Here is a 21,650-nt window from a genome sequence, read left to right as displayed (position 1 = left end):
CTGCTGACTCGGCCTGACATCTCCATACATCACCGCAGAGCAGCACAGCGACAGTACGGACAGTAAAACACAGACACACACACACACACACACACACACACACACACACACTCTCTCACACTCACACACACACACACACACACACACACACACACACACACACACACACACACACACACACAGCCCTTCTTGTTTTGAGCCTCCCCATGCTACGGCAAGCCTCCAGGCACAAACAGAGCTGTATCGTGCCCTGCACCACTTACCGCGTGATATCTTGAAATGCGCCTATAACCCCCTGCCAAGCCAATACACAGCCAGTAACAGCTCTGGGAAGCTTACTGGACGATTTTGCCACGGTCTTTTTATGCAAAATCACAGTGTTTTTTTTTTCTGTCTTATACAGTGACATCAACCACAGCCCTCCTATGCATCTTATTCACTCCTTCATGCCATGTCTAATCGCGGCCCAGCATTTCGTTTTATCCACACTGCAATCTTTGATAGCTGTGAAATGTTCGGCCTAGTTTCTACTGCCTCTGCGAGTCGACACACGGACACACTCTTACAAAGAACACCACGTCTTAAAGGCATACTAGGTAATTGTATACGTAACGTGTCCGTACTGTGTGTGTGTGTGCGCTGAATACACAGCCTAGATTATGTGCGAATACAGGTAGCATCAGGTAGCAGATCATGAGGCGATATTCACTGATTTTGACAAAAAGTTATTTGTCAACAAAAATTCTGCAGAATTACCTTGTATGCCTTTAAAGGGAGAATTCATCTTCAATTACTTGGTTAAAAAAGGCAGTGATATAGAAATAAAGAGTAGTGGTGCTTTAGAAATAGTGATTTATGTTATATTTATACAGTGTGTATAAGATTTGCCTTCAGGGAGATGGGAGATAAATCCCTTGATAAAACTGATGTATGGGAATGCTTTGACCTGGAAATGCCCGGAACATCTAACAGCTGTCTCCATAGTTATGCATTAGATTCAAGATTCAAGAAGTTTATTTATCTTTATATGCATTATGCACAACAACTACAGCAGCAGATTTTAAGAAAAATCCAGACTGGTCTTTTAATTTTTCCCGGAGCTGTATTGTGTAAGCCCCAATTTCCATCCCATTTTCCGTACTCTCATGATGTAACCCTACATGCCCGACACAGACACAACATATCCTGTTTGTCTTCTGTATATTTCCAGAGGCAAAATTCTGCACTGATGTTCAATGATCACACAGCCAGAGAAATCATCAGAGGAATAGCTAGAGATATCCGCTACTAACAACACCCACAACCATAATACCATGCACCCTGCTTTTGTTTTGCCATCTCTCTTGGTCTGTTCGCCTACACACGTAACCCATAGATGGTTTAAAACACTCTCTGTCTCCTAATACAGCCAAACGCCCACCTTCGAATGGACTCAACAAGTTCTCTAAGGGCCTACGAGGCATTCAGCTTGACAATGGAAGTCTTTAAGTACATAAGGAAGGTCACTCGGAGGGTTAATCACCCCTGGAACATCACAGAATGATTCGATCTAAAAACAGGATTTGAGGGTCGATTCTAACTGCTTGATTTTTCAGTCTGTAGATCAAGAGAAATCAGCTTTATATCAGCTTTACATTAACCACATTTACATGCACAGCGTATTCTGATTAAGGTCCTACTCCAGTTGAGGTAATATTCTATATTCTGGTGTTTACATATCACAGCATATATCTTAATTTTTTCTTTTATTTATCCTCGAAAGATAAATTGAGGGGTGACCCTCATTTACAATGATGTAAAGTAATTGGTATTGTGTATAGTATAGTAAATTGTATTGGGAGCGCCCCCCACCCCATCGAGGCTCAGTCCTCTTCACAGCAGATCCGGGTTAGAATCCAGCCTGGGTCGTTCTCTGCATGTCATTCCAACCTGTCTAATAATTTAAAAAAAAATAATAATAATAATCTTAAAAAAAAAAAAAAAAATGGGAGTATTTGCTGTGCATGTAAAGGTGGTCATTGCTGCAGACAAACAAGGCAGGCTGCTGCAATAGGCCAGTATAAGCTCTCTATCTCTCTCTGTCCCAAAATATGACATGATCCAAATGCATACAGATGTCACAGAGACGACAGTTGTGTTGCAGGGCACCGTCGGACGTGCATGTAGTGACATATCCAGATTGACAGAGTTGGTTTTAACCCCCATAGATTCAGACAGTGACCCAAACACACACACACGCGCCCGCCCGCCCGCCCGCACACACACACACACACACACACACACACACACAGTCAATCAGCCCTATCGAGTGCAGCTGTTGGGTGTTTTGCATTGTGTTATTTTCTCTGGACCAAATAAAATCAATCCTAGCATGTGGAGCGCTGACGTGGCCCAGTTTTTGTAGTTTAATTGAGCTGTTTCTTTACCGAGGAGAGAGAGAGAGAGAGAGAGAGAGAGAGAGAGAGAGAGAGAGAGAGAGAGAGAGAGGAGAAATAGGGAGGGAGAGAGAGAGGGAGAGAGAGAGATAGAGTTGTTTTTTTGCTGAGCGGGCGTGTTCTTTTTCAGCAGCTCCATGCGTCACATAAACACACACACATCGGGACTTCTTCGTTTACACACGGGACCTGCCCTGCCTAACACAACAACACACACATACACACACACGCACACACACACACACACACACATACACACACACACACACACACACACACACGCACACACACACGCACACACACACACGCACACACACACACACACACACACACGCAAGCTTGCACTGCCCTGCTTAACACATCAACAGTCTGCTACTGTCGACCAAACAAGCGCTCTCTCGGTTGCACACTGTATCTGATAACATTTTGGCAGACCAGAGCTGCTGTATTTGAGAAATAACGATAGATACACCGGCTTTGTTTTGCCTCACAGAGCAACACGCCAGTAAAATGTAGTGTAGTGTGTAGTCAAGTAACCAAAGATGTTAAATACATCTCAACCGAATTACAGAGAAATGTGTATAAAAGAGTATTTACTGCTAAACTTATAGGGTAGGAATCGGTTTGTATATTACAGAAATTTGTACAGTGCGTCTCCCCTCAAAAATCTGGAACAAACTCCCAGAAAACTTGAGGTCTGCTGCAACTCTCAGTTCTTTTAAATCGAGTCTGAAGACTTTTTTGTTTCCATTTTAACCTGCAATTTTTATTTTATTTGCTTCTTTTATTAGCTTTTAAATGTTTTATAATGTGTTTCCATTTTAACTTGCAATTTTTATTTTATTTGCTTCTTTTATTCGCTTTTAAATGTTTTATAATGTGTTTTATGTATTCTAATCTTGCCCCTGTAAAGCACTTTGAGTGGCCTTGTGTCTGAATTGTGCTATATAAATAAACTTGCCTTGCCTTGCCTTGCCTCTCCAAGTGTCCCTGGGCAAGGCACTGAACCCTAAATTCCTCCCGATAGTTAGCTTGCACCTTGTGTTGTAGCTGCTGCTGCTATCGGTGTATGAATGTGTGCTCCAGTTGTAAGTCGCTTTGGATAAAAGCGTCTGCTAAATGACATGTCATGTAATGTACCTGAATCACTGCAACAATTGCCCAGCTATAGGGTTAAAAAGCCTTTATCACTGAATTTCTATTTTACTTATTTAAAGTGGAAGTGTAGAGGGTTGTCCACCCAAACAGGCACAATATCTTACAACACAGTACTCTGGCATGAAAAAAATATCCTGTTTTGACAGCTAGATCGGATATCAAGGACAAATTGCCCTCTCGATTTCACACAATCATTCAAATCCCGGCTACATACTGAATGTCTCACGTTTCATTTTGGAGCATATCCGCTGCATAGCTCTTGTCCAAACAATCTAATCTAATCAATTTCAAAATGTTTTGCTTCCGGAAATGACAAAAATAAAATGAGAACTTGACACTGTATAAGTTTTAGGTTTCAATGTTTCCCTTTCCTCATGTCAATCACTGGACACACACACACACACACACACACACACACACACACACACACACACACACACACACACACACACACACACACACACACACACACACACACACACACACACACACACACACACACAAACACACACACACACACACTTCACTCAGCCTGACTTTTAGAAGAGAGTTGAAACCATCAGGCCTCCAAACACAATGGAAGGCAATAACTGCTGCGCTCCATTTAGCAATTCTAATTTGACATTTCTGCAGAAGAAGAACTGCAGGCGGTAGATTTGACGCTTCAGTGGCGCTGTCGCCTGCATTAAAACACACACACACACACACACACACACATACACCACACACACACACACACACACACACACACACACACACACACACACACACACACACACACACACACACACACACACACAGAACGGTTAAGCAATTCATGTCCTGGTCACAGTCTTACTAACAGTCTGAGTCTAGGTACTTGATCAAATGGTTTAGCAGCTCTCCACATTTTAAGCATAGACGTTTAAAATGTTTTTTGCATATACAGCTCCGGAAAAAATGAAGAGACCACTCCAAATGTTCAGTGTCTCTTGTTTTACTCTTTAGAGGCATATGTTTGAGTACAATGAACATTTTGATTTTATTATATAAACTACTGACAACATTTCTACCAAATTCACAATAAAAATATTGTCATTTAGAGCATTTTCAATAAGTGATGTAGAGATAAAGATTTAAGAAAAAATCCAGACTGGTCTCTTAATTTTTTCAGGGGCTGCAGATATAAATAAATCTCCAGATGCATCCAACACTTGCTTCAGCATCCCTGCAATGCAATGCACGTGCATGAAAATGCTGCAGCACTCATGGATTCCCAAGTGTGAAATCAGTGAGTTTCCAGTAGCAAGCAAAAGCTTTTGAGGCTTTTGAGTGTGGTGGAGGGGTGACTGACAAAGTAGCTACTGCTCTGTTCAACAAAAACCCAATGCAAACTGCCTTTACTTAAAGCTATAGTGCATAACTTCTGCTGCCCCCATGAGTTATTCTGAGTAATTACAACAACACTGTCTGCGCATCTACATGAGGTAAGCTTTCGGTGATCACGCATGGGTTTTATACCCTCTGCTGTACGTCCAGGTTTTTTCTTAGTAGTAGAATCAACAACTGAAACATTTCTTGGGCTCTTTGGATTTTTCTGAGCTCCTGCACAAGTGCCGGGGGGCAACACCAGTTTGTAAACGCTGCCATACTGAGAAATACAGAGAGAGTTTTGTGGAGCTGATAGACTTGATCAACTTTGTCTCAACTCGTTTGGTGATAGCTTGAATGTAATCAACATTAATTTAAATGAAAAATGCACCCACTATAGCTTTAACTCCACATCAGACATTTTTGGTTAGATAACTCAGAGGAATATTGCCAATTAAAAGTAAAACAGCGAGAAAAAAATCTTGGACATCATACGCCTTTAAGTAGCAGCTTGCCTGGTTCAGAATAAACCTTCCAGGGACTAAGTTGCAAACATGGCTTGTGTCCAGGCGTAATTAAGAGCAGAACAGACAGACTCTCTCTCCCATGTTGACGGGATAAAAAGAACAGAGATTTTAAAATACCAGCGAGAGAGAGAGAGAGAGAGAGAGAGACAGACACAGACGGCCAGATGAAATACTGCTGTGCCAAAAGTCTATGTTGTCATTTTGCCTTCATCAGAATGTAACACATATCGGATGGTTTTCAGTGTGAGTGTCAATAGCACTGACTGTCAGTTTATATTATCAAGATCCGGCGCTCAAAATAGGCAGGTGAGATGCTATTTACATTTTGTCATCAAGAGAAAACTGTGAAAGATTTCGTCACCATTTGCATTGAAAAGTGTGGGAAAAAGTCGACAAAACTGTATCAAAATTAGGTGGAAAAACAAGCACAAGAAGCAGGTAATAATAAGACACTTTCATAACACCGCTGTGAGCTCATATAAAGCTCTTTTCTCACTGGATGAATAAAAAGCGATTTGTAAATGTTTTTGTGGTCTTAATCTTGTGCAATAATCTTTCAAAGAAAAATCCGACTAAGTCAATATTTCATCAAACACAGATAGCAGATAATAATAATCTACTACATTTACTCCTGCGTGGAAAATATGGCCTTGCCTCAACACACACACAAACACTCACACACACACACACACACACACACACACACACACACACACACACACACACACACACACACACACACACACACACACACACACACACACACACACACACACACACACTCATACACCACTACCAACAGCTACCAAGCAGGGTGCAAGCTAACCATCGGGAGCAATTTGAGCAAAACGGCCAAGAAGTAAGTAGCACAACTAAAGGCCCTTCTGCATGTCTGTGTCAATGCATGCATAAAACTATTAATAATGTACAAACTGTGGGCAAGAACCACTAGGGCTTTAAAGTCCTTTGCAACATTTTAACTCCTTGAATGACACAAGCATTTGTTTTGTTAGCAATGTGAACTGAACACACACACACACACACACACACACACACACACACACACACACACACACACACACACACACAGACACACACATACATACAAACACACACACTAACTAACAAACACATACACCCACCCACACACACACGTCAGTAAGGACATTTTTATCCACAAAACTAGTGCAATAGAAGCGCCTTAACTAATGAGAATAAATGACAAAACTCATACAGTATAATAAACCCAAAACTACAACATTATGGGTGTGACTGCAGCATAGTGTGCCTGGCTGCCTCCTACCTGCTCTTTGACAGAAGCCAGTAGATTGGTTGTTGTGTTATTGGTTGTGTTGTTGCCGCCGGCGTTGGTTGCTAGGCCATGACCGGTGCTCAGCCCTTCTCTGACCAGCATGGTCCCTTCCCCCTCATCCATGTCCCAACGATAGTCCAGGCGCCCTCAAGGACCCTACACAAGGGTTAGAGTGCAGACAAAATCACTGTCATATCATGTCTGTGTGTGTGTGTGTGTGTGTGTGTGTGTGTGTGTGTGTGTGTGTGTGTGTGTGTGTGTGTGTGTGTGTGTGTGTGTCTGACCCCACAGAGTAGGTTAAAATGTAGACGAAATCAATGTAATATCCTGTGTGTGTGTGTGTGTGTGTGTGTGTGTGTGTGTGTGTGTGTGTGTGTGTGTGTGTGTGTGTGTGTCAAAGTGCAGAGTTTACAGGGGAACATGTCGTGTTTTACTTATACTGTAATAATCCAACATGGACTCCGGCTTTGACCTTAACCTTTGTGCTATTTTGTTTTTTAAACCTCTTTGCAGTTTGCACGGACTCATAGTGACTCTCTGGCGATCTAACGTCATCACTATAAGTCCTATGCAGCGATTGTGGCTTTTTCTGCACATTGTATTGATTGATTAATTGATTTTTATTTGACAATTTTTATATAAAATATGAACAGCACTCTGTGTCATACATTAAAACACATGAATAGTCAGGGATGGCACAAAAAAGCCAGAAGGTTTAATTCCATTGTGGTCCCTGTATCGATATCCATCGTATCAATACCCATAGAACGATTCATCATGATATTAGACCAAATCTGTGTGTATGTGTTTGTGTGTGATAGCCTAATGTATTTATTCCTATGTGTTGTCTTGAAATGTTTAATAGTTGCTGCTGCCTGTCTCAGCCGGTCTCGCTTGAAAAGGATATATGGGACTTAACCTGGTTAAATAAAGGTTCAATAAAAAAAAAAATATGTTATCGAAAATTTCCCGTATAGGCTAGATATATATGTTTTAAATCTCATATGGCATTATGAGGCCATCTATAACGAATTTAACCCTCTAGTGGTGTTTCTCCATTAATCAATAGTTCTACCTTATACAGTGTAGGTGATGCATCGCATTGCATGTGCAGGTGTGCAGTCAGTCAGTGCATGCAAGCTTGCACACAAGGCATTTAACAGCGAGTCACGTTCTTGATTCTCTCGCGCCCCCAGTAATAGAGCTCGAGCTATATCAGCAATGAACCTTCCATCATCATATGCCATACACACTCCGCCTGTCTGTCAAAGCCGCGCACACACATCCATCACTCAGATACCAACACCAAGCATCTGGACAGGCGGCCAAGGACGAGGTCACGCCGACTCAGAGGCACCAGAGCCCGGGGAGAGAGGCTACACTGTAACCTATCCCTGGACCCACCACCACATCCACACACCCCTCCTCTCTGGTTCATACAAAGCCAAACATAGCGCTTGAAACGCGGCTATAAGTCAGTGCTACTCACCGCCCAGATGTTGCCGTTAGAAGCAGGCCACAGCTGTTACACATCCATAGCCTCTTCAGTCTTCCTGCAGGGCTGATGAGCTACTACATTTCCCCACGCGCCCGACAGCGACGAATAAAAATAAACAACAACAAACAGACAAGCAAACAGTCCCCGTTCGTGCGCGTCCACATGCACGCTCCTCGTGGAATATTATGTGTTTTTTTCCTTCTTCTTCGCTTGATTTCAATCCAATGCACCCGCCGTCATCATCCAAACCTGACGCGAGCGAGGCGCCCACTAAACCAACAAACCCAACCCGCCCATCCACTGTTACTGATCAGCGTCGTGACGTCAGCATGCGGTTATATGGATTATTTTCCGATACAGGAAGGAATGGATCCGTCGCTAATGGTGATGCAACGTTGGTTCGTTCGCTGCTGCAAGAAGAAAACGAGTTCAGTGAGATGCCAAACAGCGCTACTGGAGAGGAGGGATGCAGAGGGCTGTGTGTGTGTGTGTGTGTGTGTGTGTGTGTGTGTGTGTGTGTGTGTGTGTGTGTGTGTGTGTGTGTGTGTGTTTGTGTGTGTGTGTGTATGTGTGTGTGTGTGTGTGTTTTTCCCTCCCCTCCCTCGCTAGGCCTGACTGGTGGTCCTTATTATGGGAATCCCACAGGACTATTAAAAGTTTAAAAACTAGGCTACTGCAATATATATTATGGAAGTGCATTTTACGGGAGCTCTTTTGTGCCAAGATTTTTTGTTTAAGTAAAAATGATAGGCTGTAAATAAAAGTTAACATTAGCCTATGCATAGGCCTATTAGCCTATAATTAGATTTAAGCTATATTATGTATGATTGTTATTTTGAATATGATGATAAAGTATTTGCACTATTATTGCACGCAGCCAGATAGGCCTACATGCAATTTGACTCTTAAAAACATAGTTCAGACACATTTCTGCAAAAAATTATCTTAACAAAAAAAAAGACAGTACACAAGTACATGCATACTTCCATTTATTATCATGATAATTGAGTGTGTAGTCGCCAACATAAGCAAAGTTCTTACAATGAGTTTATGTCAGGTGGATTTTGCATAACTACAAACAATGGAGGCATTTTCTTTCTTAAAAGCTGCTTTCTTCAACCTGCTGTGACATTTGCATTTAAAATAAACATTTAACTAATACTGCAAGTAGATACAATTAAGCAGAGAGAGAGAGAGAGAGCATACACACAAGCACCAAGACTTCATACTTAAGCCACTGAAAGGTCCCAAAAAAACACCATTTCTAAACGTAAATACTGCACCTGAATACATAACTGTTCATGAGATAAACCCTGTTCTTAAAGCAAATAATATCAGAAAGATGATACATTCTTCTGCAAAATAAAATTTTGTTTCACTTACACATCAAAAAGATAGAAATGATTATGCACAATTACTTTAATATATTGTGTGGACAGTTGAAATTGAACACAACACATCTCCAGTAAGTTTTTTAAAGTACATTTTTTGAGACACTGTTGAAAAACGTGTTGGAATTAACTATAGGACAAACTTGTGAGTTTTAATCTTGCTTATACAACTGCAAAAAAATCACCCCAATTCAGTCTTTTTATAATCATTTTTGCAGCATTTTCTTCACCTGACAAATAGGATTAGGATTTGGCCTCTACTGTCACCATAAGGTTCACAGTCACGGATAAAGAATAATAACCGTTAAATGATGCGGGGCCGAACTGTCCGTCAAAATGTCAAAGGGATTTTTTTGTAACACATCCTGACAGGCAAAATCATTCTGTGAAGCAGGCAGAAGATGATGTGGAGTAATTACCATTGTGTGCTGTGGTTAGGGTGTAATAAGGCGAAATTGCTCCACTAAATTTAAGATTTGAAGGCAAAATAAACACAACATTTACAACAAAAAAGGGCATTTGCCAATAAGGTCCTTGCAACGTTAATTTAAGACTTCTAGACGGTCTTATTAATACAACGTTAATTGCAATTTAAAGTTTCACAATCATACAGGATTTTGTCAGTACTTTCAGCAGAAAACAATAATTCCTAATTATATAATCGATTCAGTAAAAAGCAAACGGAACCTGTTAACATTAGTGTTTACAGAAGAAAAGCAAGAAATACTTAAGACTTTAGTGAATGAAATGTAAGGCTTTTTATCTTATTATTTAGGCGCAGTCAGTATGCTCTTTTTAAACTTATTCATGTGTAACTTTTTGAACGGTTCTAAATAGGCTAGTTACACCTATTATTTTCGTTTGAAGAGATCTTACTTCACTTGTTTTTGCATCTTTTTGTGGCTGAAAAAACTACTTCCCTCACTTTAAATGATTTTCATAGTCAATTTCTTACTATTTAATCTTCCCTTGTTCTCGTATAAACATAACAATGTGTTATTTGCTGCTTGAAATATTAAGGACGTCACACATTAGAATAAACTTGGATCTACAACATCAGATTATGTTAGGGATGGATTTTTAATATGGCAGATGTATGTGGAAACTTAAAGAGACAGGCCTTTATTCCATATGCTGTAGTAAACATTTCTCTTGTCCCAAAATGCATACACACACACACACACACAGGTAGTGAGATAGGGAGTTTTGGCGTGACCGGGCTGTGCATTAACTAACACAAACTTCTATTAATGTGAACTGTAAATCAAAACACTGCATATGGGCAGGGAAAAAACTGCTTAGTTGGCTTGTTCAGAACTCACTTTTTCCTAAAAACGTGTTTGCGTGTGTTAATCTTCAAATGGAATTACAGCGGACTGGACTGGACTGTCAGCTTGTCATTTGCTAAAAGGCGGACATTTCTCACTGAATTTCCCAGTTTTTATCTGTTGTGGGCGAGAGTTTTTAGGGTGAATTAAAATGCAATAACGTTAACACCAACGGACTTAGAACATGCAAAAAAAAATCTTTAGCAAGCTTTTGAAATACTTGGACTGGCATCAAAAACTTAGCCTTTGTTTTTGATCTAATAACGAGCTTCCGAATTAATTGATAAACTTACAGCACCTACAAATCCTTCTGGAGACTAGTCAACATTACTAGAGTTGATTTGCGTTTTTCTAATTTAAGGCATTTTATTCTGATTATTAGACTAAAGACTTCATAAAAACGCAAATTAAAAGTAAATAAATGCATATTTTTCGATTCTTAAGACACAAAAACAACAGATTTAAGCGGGAATAGTAGAAAATAGCAACCATTTCGCAGACGAGCAAGCTGAAAATAATTTTATTTTGGCCCTTATTTTTTGACCTAAGGCCATCAGTATGCACTTTGGCTTATGGGCACACTGCTACTGTCTCAACGAATCAATTTAGTTTGAAACCCCTAACGTCCTTGCATAAGAGCAGGAGCCCTCGATCAAAGCAAAAAAATAATACTATTTCAACCACATTTTTATGAATAAAAACACTGTTTAAAAACTCAGTAAACTCGATCTTCATACAACCGTGGACGGAAACTAACCGCACACACCTTTCAAATGTAGGTGGATTCTAGCTTTTTTTGGCTGGTGGTGGTAAAAGCCCTAAATGTTAGTTACCTGCCCTAAGCACAACTCGTCTTTCAAATCGAGAAAAACAAATTAAAAAATACATAGCGACCACTGACACAATCTACTTAAAAAAACAAAGTCCGACATGTTAGTTTGTTTTTCTTCCACAAACTAATGCAAATAAATATCAAGGGGGACAACACAGTACCTTCGCATTAACATGAGTAAAAAACTTAAAACAGTCAGTGGGGATGTACAACAGATGCAAGTGAATTTGAGAGGGCGCGTGTTCGTGAATTTTTTGTTTTCGTGAAAACCGTTAACTTGTGTTAAAGGTGAAGCCCCTCCCCTTTCCTCTCCCATAGCAACCGGAAGAAGGAAGTTCTACTCCAGGTCGTCAGGGTCCTCCGTAACCACGGTGCTCGTCTGTTCCGAAGTCACACCTAGAAAAAAAACACAGTAAGATTTCAAACGTCAGAATTTCATTTTCAAATCCACAAAATCCTTCTAACTATATAGGTTAGGGAGATAGTTGCATGATATTAAAGAAAAGAGTCAGGCATATTTATCTAGAGAAATTAAAGATATTGTCATTTAAGTTTGATAACGTTTACAGAAATTCGGTTTAGATGAGGCTGGCAATGCTTTTTTGACTTTATGACTTTTGCAATGGAGACCGTTTGATACAGCCACGCCCACAGTCCTGTCAAACGGTCAAGAGAGTAAAAAAAATAAGCAGCAGTTCTTTTTTAACTAAGTTTTATAATATTAACGAATATATATTACAACCAGTTTTGTAAAAGCTTATTGAAACACCCACATTTTATATCATATATTGATATTAAAGCCGGACAGGTACATAAGAATTTCACCGCGAATTGCCCTGTGCAATTGTGTATGTGACGAATAAACTAACTAACAAACTATTGATTTTTACCATTTTTAAACCAGGTTTCCGGGGGCGTTAAGATATAAAATGTTTTAAAAACACAACAACGCAAAATGCTTAAAAACATACTTGAGGCATCGTCGTCATTGGGAGTTTTCTTCTTCTCGTCCTCCTCGACGTAGCCGTGACTCAGCAACATGGACATGCTGACAGGGGGAGCCTTCTTCTCGTAACACCTGAGCAGGGGACAGGAAATGACACCAGCTTTAGAACCCAAATTAACATCTCTCAGAACCTTATATGTCAATTTTTACTGCTTCCAGCTATTCAAAATGTGAGAATTTGCAGTGTTTTGATGTTGTGCATTATTTATTTGGGGTTTTGGACCGTTTGCCAGAGAAATACACTTTGGATTTAGGGAAATTGTGAAATGTCTTCACTGTTTTCTGATCACTGCAGCCGCAGTTCAAGTGCTAACATTTAGTTTTGACTAGTGTATGAATCCTAGCAACAAAAGCACTAAGATGGCGATGCACATTAATAAAGTGGTATTTTTTTTTTAACTTATTTTTGTAACAAATTTCTCAAAAGAAAAACACAAGATATACTCACGTTCTCTTGTATTTATTGGTCATGGTCAGACCCTCAATCTCTTCGGCTACGCCATCAGGAGAAACCTATGGAGGAAGAAATGGTTATTTGAGTAACGGTTGAATTAACTTAATGTATAAAACTGTATATATTGTTTTAATCTGCAACGGTACAGACAGGTTGATAAACTGTATTGACAGGTCAAACAGGCAAATAACAAGAGCAGAGGATGGAATATGAAGTTAGTCATGCAATGAGTAATGATTATTAAAAAAATTGGAATGAACCAAAAAACGGCAAATAATGAACATTTATTTGCACCGATTTCACTCAAAATGTAATCGGACTTGACAGGTGGCGCTTGTTAAAAGTTAAAACAGCAAAAATTGTCAAAATTGTGCTTCTTAGCCAAGCCTCCACAGCAACATAACAGACTTGGTAAGATTTCCAAGAAAAAGAGTTGAAAAAAAAGCACAAGAAGATTGTATCAAATGTACTTTATATATGAGTGTGTGTTTTATATTCCTTACACTATGTACTCACCTGAAGAATTCTTTTATCAATATTTCCTCAAAAGCTAGCACGCAGCCAAAGCACCGGCAGAAAATGACTCCCAAATTATAAATAAATTTCAACCAAAATGCGAATGCGACGATGTAGCAAAAAAAAAATTAGGAAAATGCGATGGTGGTAAAAATAAATAAAAATAAAATAAATAAAAATGATGGAAGACATGGACATAAATAAATATATATATATAAATGTTTAGGGATGACTATGTTGGTCCATTCACCTTCTCTTTATCAGGGGTAATTCTATCAGTATGGTCCCAGGACGAAATGTTATCAGTGCCAAACGGGGCAGGCAGTGGCTGCATGTTCGCCTTCATCTCGCAGTCTGGAGACGTTGCTTTGCTTCCGCTGTAGGCAGAAATTACTGACAATTACTAAGAGCCATTTTATGGTTCATCTAAGACTTCCTACGGCCCCTAAAGAGGATTGATAGGCATTTAGAAACCAGCTGATCGATTGAAACACTAAAAATTGTTGATACGATTTTGTATGTTCCACCAACCAGAGAAAGATTTTTCCTTTTATAAGATTCTTATATGTCGGCAATCTTTTCTGTTTTTTTTTTCTTCCCAGAAACCATCAATATAATGTTTAACAGGCAACAGGTTAAGTACGGGTGTCACAATGTCAATTGTTAGGCAGAACACACATCACAGAAACATAACGATATATATTGTACAATGTCTGTGTACTTACTAGCGTCATGTTCAGTTCTGCAAATAACGGATCACTGACAGTATATCACTAGTGACTCAATGAGTTATCATGGCATAAAACCAATGATAAAATAGACTAGACTAGACTTAAATGGCATATATATCCATCTTTGCTATAGAAAAAAAAAGGGGTAAATGTTCTAATCAAGATTTTGAAGAATCGTAACGCCTGTAATGTTAAGAAATGTGTGGTGGTGGTAAACTGACATTAGAAGTTGATCAGGGGTTTTTTAAATCACACAGAAATTTGCTTTTAAATAGATTTTATATTCGCATGCTTAACCAGCGTTCATACTTCTTTGCACTGTCGCCTCCGAACCAGTTGGGAGGGTTGTAGGCGGCCCTCGGCTTGGCATCTTCATCATCATCATGACTCAACAGACCTGAAGGGAGGGGGGGGGAGGGGGACAATGTTCAATTATTAAGCATTGGAGGTTTGAAAGCACAATTTTCTACAAGGTGTGGTAGGATGGCCTGTAGGAAAGAGGGGCCGACCAGTAACCATGAGGTCTCTGGTTGGATCCCCGGCACCGGACAGGAGGGTGTTAGTAGTTAAACTAGTGGTGGCTGCTATTACATCTACGGTGCCCACCATCTCTAGCTTAAGCTTAAATTGATGTTAAGGCTCCTTCAGCTTTGTGGGTGCCCTTGTGGTGTGGTTGTTAGAGCCCCCCCCTCATAGAGGCTCAGTACTCTTCACAGCAGACCCGGGTTAGAATCCAGCCCGGGTCGTTCTCTGCATGTCATTCCCCTCTCTACCCCAATTAATCTCTGTCTCTCCAAAACTGGCTAATAAAAGCAAAAATGCCAAAAAATAATAATGGTAACAATAATAAACCCTCTTCACCTTTGTGTCCCCCTCCCTTGGCGAGCTTGGTGTACTCTGAGTCAGAAGCAAAGATGCCGACTCTGCGTCCGCTGTTGCGCTCGGCCGGAGTCGTGTCATCGGCGCTTTGGGACAAACCGGGAATCTGGGAGGTCGGCCCGGTCGCACCGCTATCCACAACGGTCTTAATGCCTGAAATGAAATCTGATTAACATGCAGTATGCTTGATTTGAAATAGGGCTCTTTTTAAAAAGGTGCTACGAGGAACTTTTAAATATTTCTGAAACGGTTTTATTTTTTTCTGATGATCATGAATTATATATAACAGCAAACAAGAACTTCAGTTCAAAGAATGCTATTTTTATATAGTTTTTCTTAATGCCTTTGTCATGGGTACACTGGCGTAGTAAAACACTACCGCTTGTGTCCAAAGGGAGTGCAAGAAGTAACAAAACCTGAAAGTTCCTCAGAGCACCTTTAATAAGAAAATTTATATTTTATCTTCCTTTTTTTCTCTGAATGTTGGATTGCTAATTGATGATTAGCCCTGAAATGTCATTGTTTGTTTTTGTGTTGGTGGAATAAAAAAAAATTATTTGAATTCAAATAAATAAGGAAAAATTAACTATTCACACATTGGTAGACTTGAAACAGTTTATCATAAATTTGTAAATGTGATTATTATTTTTTTTACTTTGAAAATGCATATGTTTTGAGGTGATGTGACTAAAAATTTATGTATTATTTTTATTTATTTCATTGCACAAACAAATATACAAACTTTGTAGGTTGCTGTAAATATGAACAATAACTCTGTAACTTATTGATTGATTCAATTTATTTCAGACATATCAAAATTACAAAACAAAATGAAAAGCATGAAAATACAAAACATTATGTTCAAATGATTTCACAAAAAAATAAAAAATAAACAAATAACATATTGAATTGCTATGCCTGAAAAGGAGTAGGAAGAAGTATAGACTTATTTAATCCTACCCCTTTTCCACAGCTCAATAACTCATATTTGTTATATTAGCTTCCTGTTTTCCTTAAAATCCTTTATACAAATCTATACAATTTGTTATACTATATTTGATACAATCCATACAAATATACAACTTGATACTATAATTGTTTTAATAAAATAGTTTTACTTTAATACATAAAGTCATTAATATTAAAGCATAAAAATTATTGCAGACTTGAAACTTGATGCAATAAATCAAATCAAATAATTTTTTTTTTTTTAATTTTTACGTTTAAATATGCAAATGTATTACAGGCGATATATCCAGAAAACACTAGTTCAAATTTGAAATATTCTTACCGCCGGGCTTGGTCCTCCGATGGTTGGGTACGGCAGCACTCATTTTTAGCTGAAGAGCACAAGAAATACATTATTTATTAGCATGACTTCCATTAAATTTAAGGCGTTAACATGTCAGCAAATATGATATAAGACATTACAGGAGGCGTAAATTACCAGGTGCTTCTTTATATAATCAAAACACATCTGTTGCACGTGAAATTTCTACTTTTTCATAATATTTTTCTCGCTATTTTTCATCCATGATGGGGAAAAAGGGCGTGTAAGGCCATAGCATTGTAGATGTTTGGTCATTTATTTCATGTTTAGTAGAGGAAAAGTGTTCTGGAATCACTTTTAAGACCACTAGCATGAATAAAATATAGATATTATAATCTTCAAAAAATGTTTTGCTAATCCTCGTGCACAATGAAAAAGGGCGTGCATGGGCCTGGAAATCTTAAAGAAAAAATGACATAATCCCTGAATAATTTTATGTTTAGAAGTTGTCATGTGTGCCGAATTTACCACAACACCACAATAATGAATAACAAACATTTTAAAATCATCTTTTGATAGCAGTGTAGGGTTAAAAGCCCGCTGCAACGCCCCAAATAATCAATTTCGCTAATGGGTTTCGGTCTTAAGAAAACGTTGAGGCCTGTCTGCGCCCTTTTTCCATCGGAACACCGGCATTTTGTAAGATGTTATGAATGATAAAGAGAATATACCAAGACTGTAAAAGCACCTAATATTAAAAAACACTCTAAAAATTTATATTTCTCTCTTCTTAGCTTTAAAATGTTTAACAAAGCAATGCTAAAAGAATTAGCCGCCTAGCTCGTTGCCGCAGTGACTAAAATGTAAAATTTCAGCGTAACAATAAAACATTTTTACGTATTCAGCTGATAGTACTATTCGTAAAAAATACAGATAGATATCTTACATTATGTTATTTCTCTGTTGTTGTAGTGTATTATTGAGCAGTTCGCAGCAATTCAGTCCCGCTAGCTTCTTCTTATTCAAAAGGCAATGGATGGACGGCGCTCAATTCCTGTAGCACCTGCTGCCCACTTCCGCCGAGCAAAGATCGTCTATTTCCGACAAAAATAAACTGACGTCATTCTGAAGGCAGGAGATTGGTGGAGAGTAGACGTTGATATTTAGTGATAATTAGTAATGTGTAATATCTACTGTCTGATATTAATTATTTGGCCACCCTGATTCTGGAACTTTCATGGCATTAAAGCCCATTTGACTTCAATAGAAATGTAAACAGAGTGAGAGCTCTTTCCAATATTATCGCTGTTGTAACCACAGGAGACGATCTTCGGAGCCGTTTTGAAGAAAAATGGTGCAAAAAGAAATATTTCTGCTTTCAACAGCAGTTTTATAAAGAAGTCAGTGGTTTGATAATTTTTATTTTCACATAAATATTTTCAAGCATATTGCATTCACCAAATAATAATAATCTCGTAATAGCGAGAACAGGATCTCATAATTACTCTAACAGGATCTCGTAATCATGACATCATGTCACGCCATCATCGGATAAAAAGGGGTTTAGCTCAAACTCTACCAGTCATATTAAATAGGAAACAAACAAAGCCTTTATATGGTTGACCTAATATGACGTAGGCTTTCTTCAATTACGCTTAGATAGGCCTACAAATATAAAAAGTGTAACAAAAATGGTTAAAGGTTCATGAGCTTTTTAGGGTTAATAACAGTGCCCGCTAGATGGCAGCAAACTCGTTTATAAATAGTGCAATAAAAGGTTATTGGAATAAGTAATGATAAAAAAAGACCTTGTAGGCTATATTGTATTTTATATTTTTATTTGTTTGCACACATTGATATTACAGCATATTACCATTGTATCACACACACATATATAAGACCAAGTTCCACGACATATCAAAAGTAACGAAAAGAAAAAGTTTAAGACAAGAAGATCACTGACAGAGTATCAATAATAAAATCAGCATTGAAACGAAATAATTTTCTCAAACTGACAAAAGTATTGTTCACTGTCACCATGACAACAGTTACAGTACGAAGATTCCATAGAATAGATGGGGCCGCAATCAATATAGCAGATTTGAGTTGTTGTATGAAATAAAAAGACATTTCTTATTAATACTTGGTTTGAAATGATGGCAAAGATAGCGAGAATTTGGTTGTGCAACATCTGTATACATCTGGAACAACGATAAGTTCTTAGCTGTACAAGAATGGTAATGATTTTGAATACATTTGTAACTTAATAAAATAGACCTGATAATTCTAACCATTGGGAGGGTGCCATGCTGAATTTTTAAAAACTGCCTAAATAAATCTGAGAATCGTAAGATTAAAGATATACGTAGGATGTTTTTAAACAGTAAAATGTTTTAACTATAGTCAACATTTTTGTAGCATATGAAAGCCAATATCAGGATCAATAGTTGTGAAATTTTTATATTTATGAAGTTACATTTTGCAAATCTGCAATCGAGCGAGTCTTCATCAAGTCAAGTTTCAATTTTTTTCAACAAACTTTTTTTCTGAACCATTTTAATCTATGGCAGAACGGGCACAATGGCACTTTGATGGCTAATCACATGACCACTTTAGGGGGGAAACAAATAAGGCACGACCATACACACACGCACACACACACGCACACACACACTTACGCAGAAACACACAAATTGTTGTCAATTAAAAATTGTGTAACTCCAAGAAAACTGCCTTAGTTTAATCTTATTTATGAAGTTTTTTTTCAAAGAAGTTTTGAATAAAACTACAATTGGAGTTTAAACACATTCACCTGACAATTGAAATATATACACACACACACGCACACAAACACACAGACATCTCAACCGACAGGAGCCCTAGTTTTGAATTTTTTTAACTATACATTTAAATCCCAACAGTTAAGACACATTTTTTCAGCATTTACACACACACCCATATATACACCAATATCACGCCAATAGCTATGGCATCACCAGGAGTTACGACAAGTAAACATTATTTTTAATTTTTTTTTTGCTTTCAAGCTTCCGACAAACTAAATCTCAGATATTTTTTGGTGCTTTTAAGTCACGTCATATTAAAGAAATCGAAGAGATATCTTCACAACACTATTAACTGACTACAGCTAAAGTAAAACACAACTGATTCAATAGCATTGTTAGGCTAGAGGTTTTTTCTCTTTTTACTTTTACAAAAACTACATGACTACGGCAACAGATTAGGGTCACAAACGTCAAACATGATTAATTTTTTTAGTTTTTGTTTCTGTAAATGTCCAACCAAAGTCATACTATACATACTGTACTGTATATAAACCAATGGGGCAAATATACACAAGTTTGCTTAACTCAAAATATTTATTTTAAATTTAAGGAATGCTTGTAGAAGTGCGGAATTTTAGGACAGATGGTAGAAAATGAGACAACATTTCAAGACATTGACAAATGCAGGAATACTATTTGGGAAATACAACTGATGAATACATGAAGGAAAATGAACGGACAATAAGTGAGAAAAAAAAAACGGTCAGACAGATTTTTCGTAGGATTTGCTTAGTTGTGGACCGAGTGTGTGTTATATTGTAGTTGTAGCAATTCAGGCTATTTTTGGTGACGTTTGTGATGAAAAAAATATTGATATATACAAATATAGAAAAAATTAACTTATAAAAAATTCTCAAAATAACATAAGGAAAAACCGGAAAATACATCAGTCATTCAACAGAGAGAAAACCTATTCTGGGCCTTCCCTACTCAATAGCCTTCCCTATTCCATATTTCAACTTGGTACAGTCCGAGTTCCCACTTCTACTAATAAGGAGGGGAGCTACTGCAACAATTAATGCAACAAAAAAATAGGTTTATTCAAAACTCAAGTTGAATTCAACCAATGAATGAAGTTGAATTAATAGTATTGATAAATTAATTTAGTGGTTATTTAATAAGCAAAGCGAGTGATGACAGTATGCAAACTGATATTAGCTAAAATTACACTTACTATGGACACAACGGAATTAAGTCAATTCAAATGTTGGGACGCTAAAATCTGAAGCTAATGTGAATACGATATTAAAGTCTTAATATAGCAAGAAGAGAGCCACATAAACTATAGTAGATAACCTTATGCACAGCCACGTTTGTAGTTCACTTAATTCGTAGTTCTAACACTTCCTTCTAATAAACCAGCAATTTTATTTTTTTTTTATATTTTCTTTTACTTTACAGCATTTCATTAGATTGTCAACATTTGGTACCAAGTTCCCCATTTGGTAGTTAACCTGAGATATTAACAGAGACATTATACAATCTCTCCTCTCTTTAGTTTGGGCTCATAATTCCTAATTATACGTTTGGTTTTGTAGGTAACTGTGCTGCTATACTGCTTCAATATGTTTTGTTATATTATCCATTTATATCCACCCTACTCTCTCTGTCTTTCTGTATAAATTAGAGGCCATTTTCCTTTCAATTATTTTGTTTGGCACTATAAAAGACAACAGTATAGATGGACTTTTACAACAGCACTGCACAGGTATACAGACAGAGAAATTACTGCTATTAATCTAACACCGTTCTACGATTGTGTTCAAGTGCCGAGACACACTTAAATACAGGTATCAAGACATGCAGTTAGGACTTTAAGGGCTGTTTTGGATGTAACGGTAAATTTGTGTTATAAATGTCCCTATGTGTGGCAGAGTTTGCCTGTAGTGCACCAAAATAATCAATACATATTTCACAGAAGTGCTTTTATGTCCTGAACAATGCCCGATTACGTCAATGCATTTTACAGAGCACTATACAAGACTGGACTGAAAATGATATATATTTTTTTTAATAGAAAATAAAAAGCTCTTACATCATCTTGGGAGTGGATCTTTCACATCATATTGTGTTGGTTTTGTTTGCTTATTATAACTGCTAAGTAGTGTCTTAAATAA

At 37.9% G+C, this 21,650-nt stretch overlaps 2 protein-coding genes across 3 annotated transcripts in view; both read right to left on the bottom strand.

Moving 5' to 3' along the window:
* Window positions 1–6,905, bottom strand: part of LOC307269923 (plakophilin-4-like) — a gene marked incomplete at both ends in the record, with an annotated part of 42,866 nt that extends 35,961 nt beyond the window's left edge. Inside the window, one exon of the mRNA XM_080053009.1 lies at window positions 6,774–6,905. Within this exon, the coding sequence (XP_079909135.1) occupies window positions 6,774–6,905 (132 nt within the window). The remainder of the gene's footprint in view (window positions 1–6,773) is intronic.
* Window positions 6,906–9,294: 2,389 nt separating this feature from the next.
* Window positions 9,295–17,744, bottom strand: cUnh7orf57 (chromosome Un C7orf57 homolog). Of its 2 annotated transcripts, none has more exons than XM_080052820.1 (8): window positions 17,634–17,744; window positions 16,709–16,757; window positions 15,400–15,582; window positions 14,848–14,935; window positions 14,058–14,184; window positions 13,286–13,350; window positions 12,803–12,909; window positions 9,295–12,227 (listed from the first exon to the last, which is right to left on the bottom strand). In XM_080052820.1, exons 2-8 carry the CDS (start codon window positions 16,749–16,751, stop codon window positions 12,169–12,171), a joined length of 672 nt encoding a protein of 223 aa, XP_079908946.1. In that variant the 5' UTR covers window positions 16,752–16,757; window positions 17,634–17,744; the 3' UTR covers window positions 9,295–12,168. The 2 variants fall into 2 exon arrangements, with proteins under 2 accessions (XP_079908946.1, XP_079908947.1); XM_080052821.1 differs by having other exon boundaries at window positions 15,400–15,570.
* Between the last annotated feature and the right edge of the window lie 3,906 nt (window positions 17,745–21,650).

This window comes from Ammodytes marinus (genome assembly GCF_949987685.1).
Source record: "Ammodytes marinus genome assembly, chromosome: 24".
NCBI classification, from domain to species: Eukaryota; Metazoa; Chordata; class Actinopteri; order Uranoscopiformes; family Ammodytidae; genus Ammodytes; species Ammodytes marinus.
This window is presented reverse-complemented; position numbering and strand designations above follow the sequence as displayed.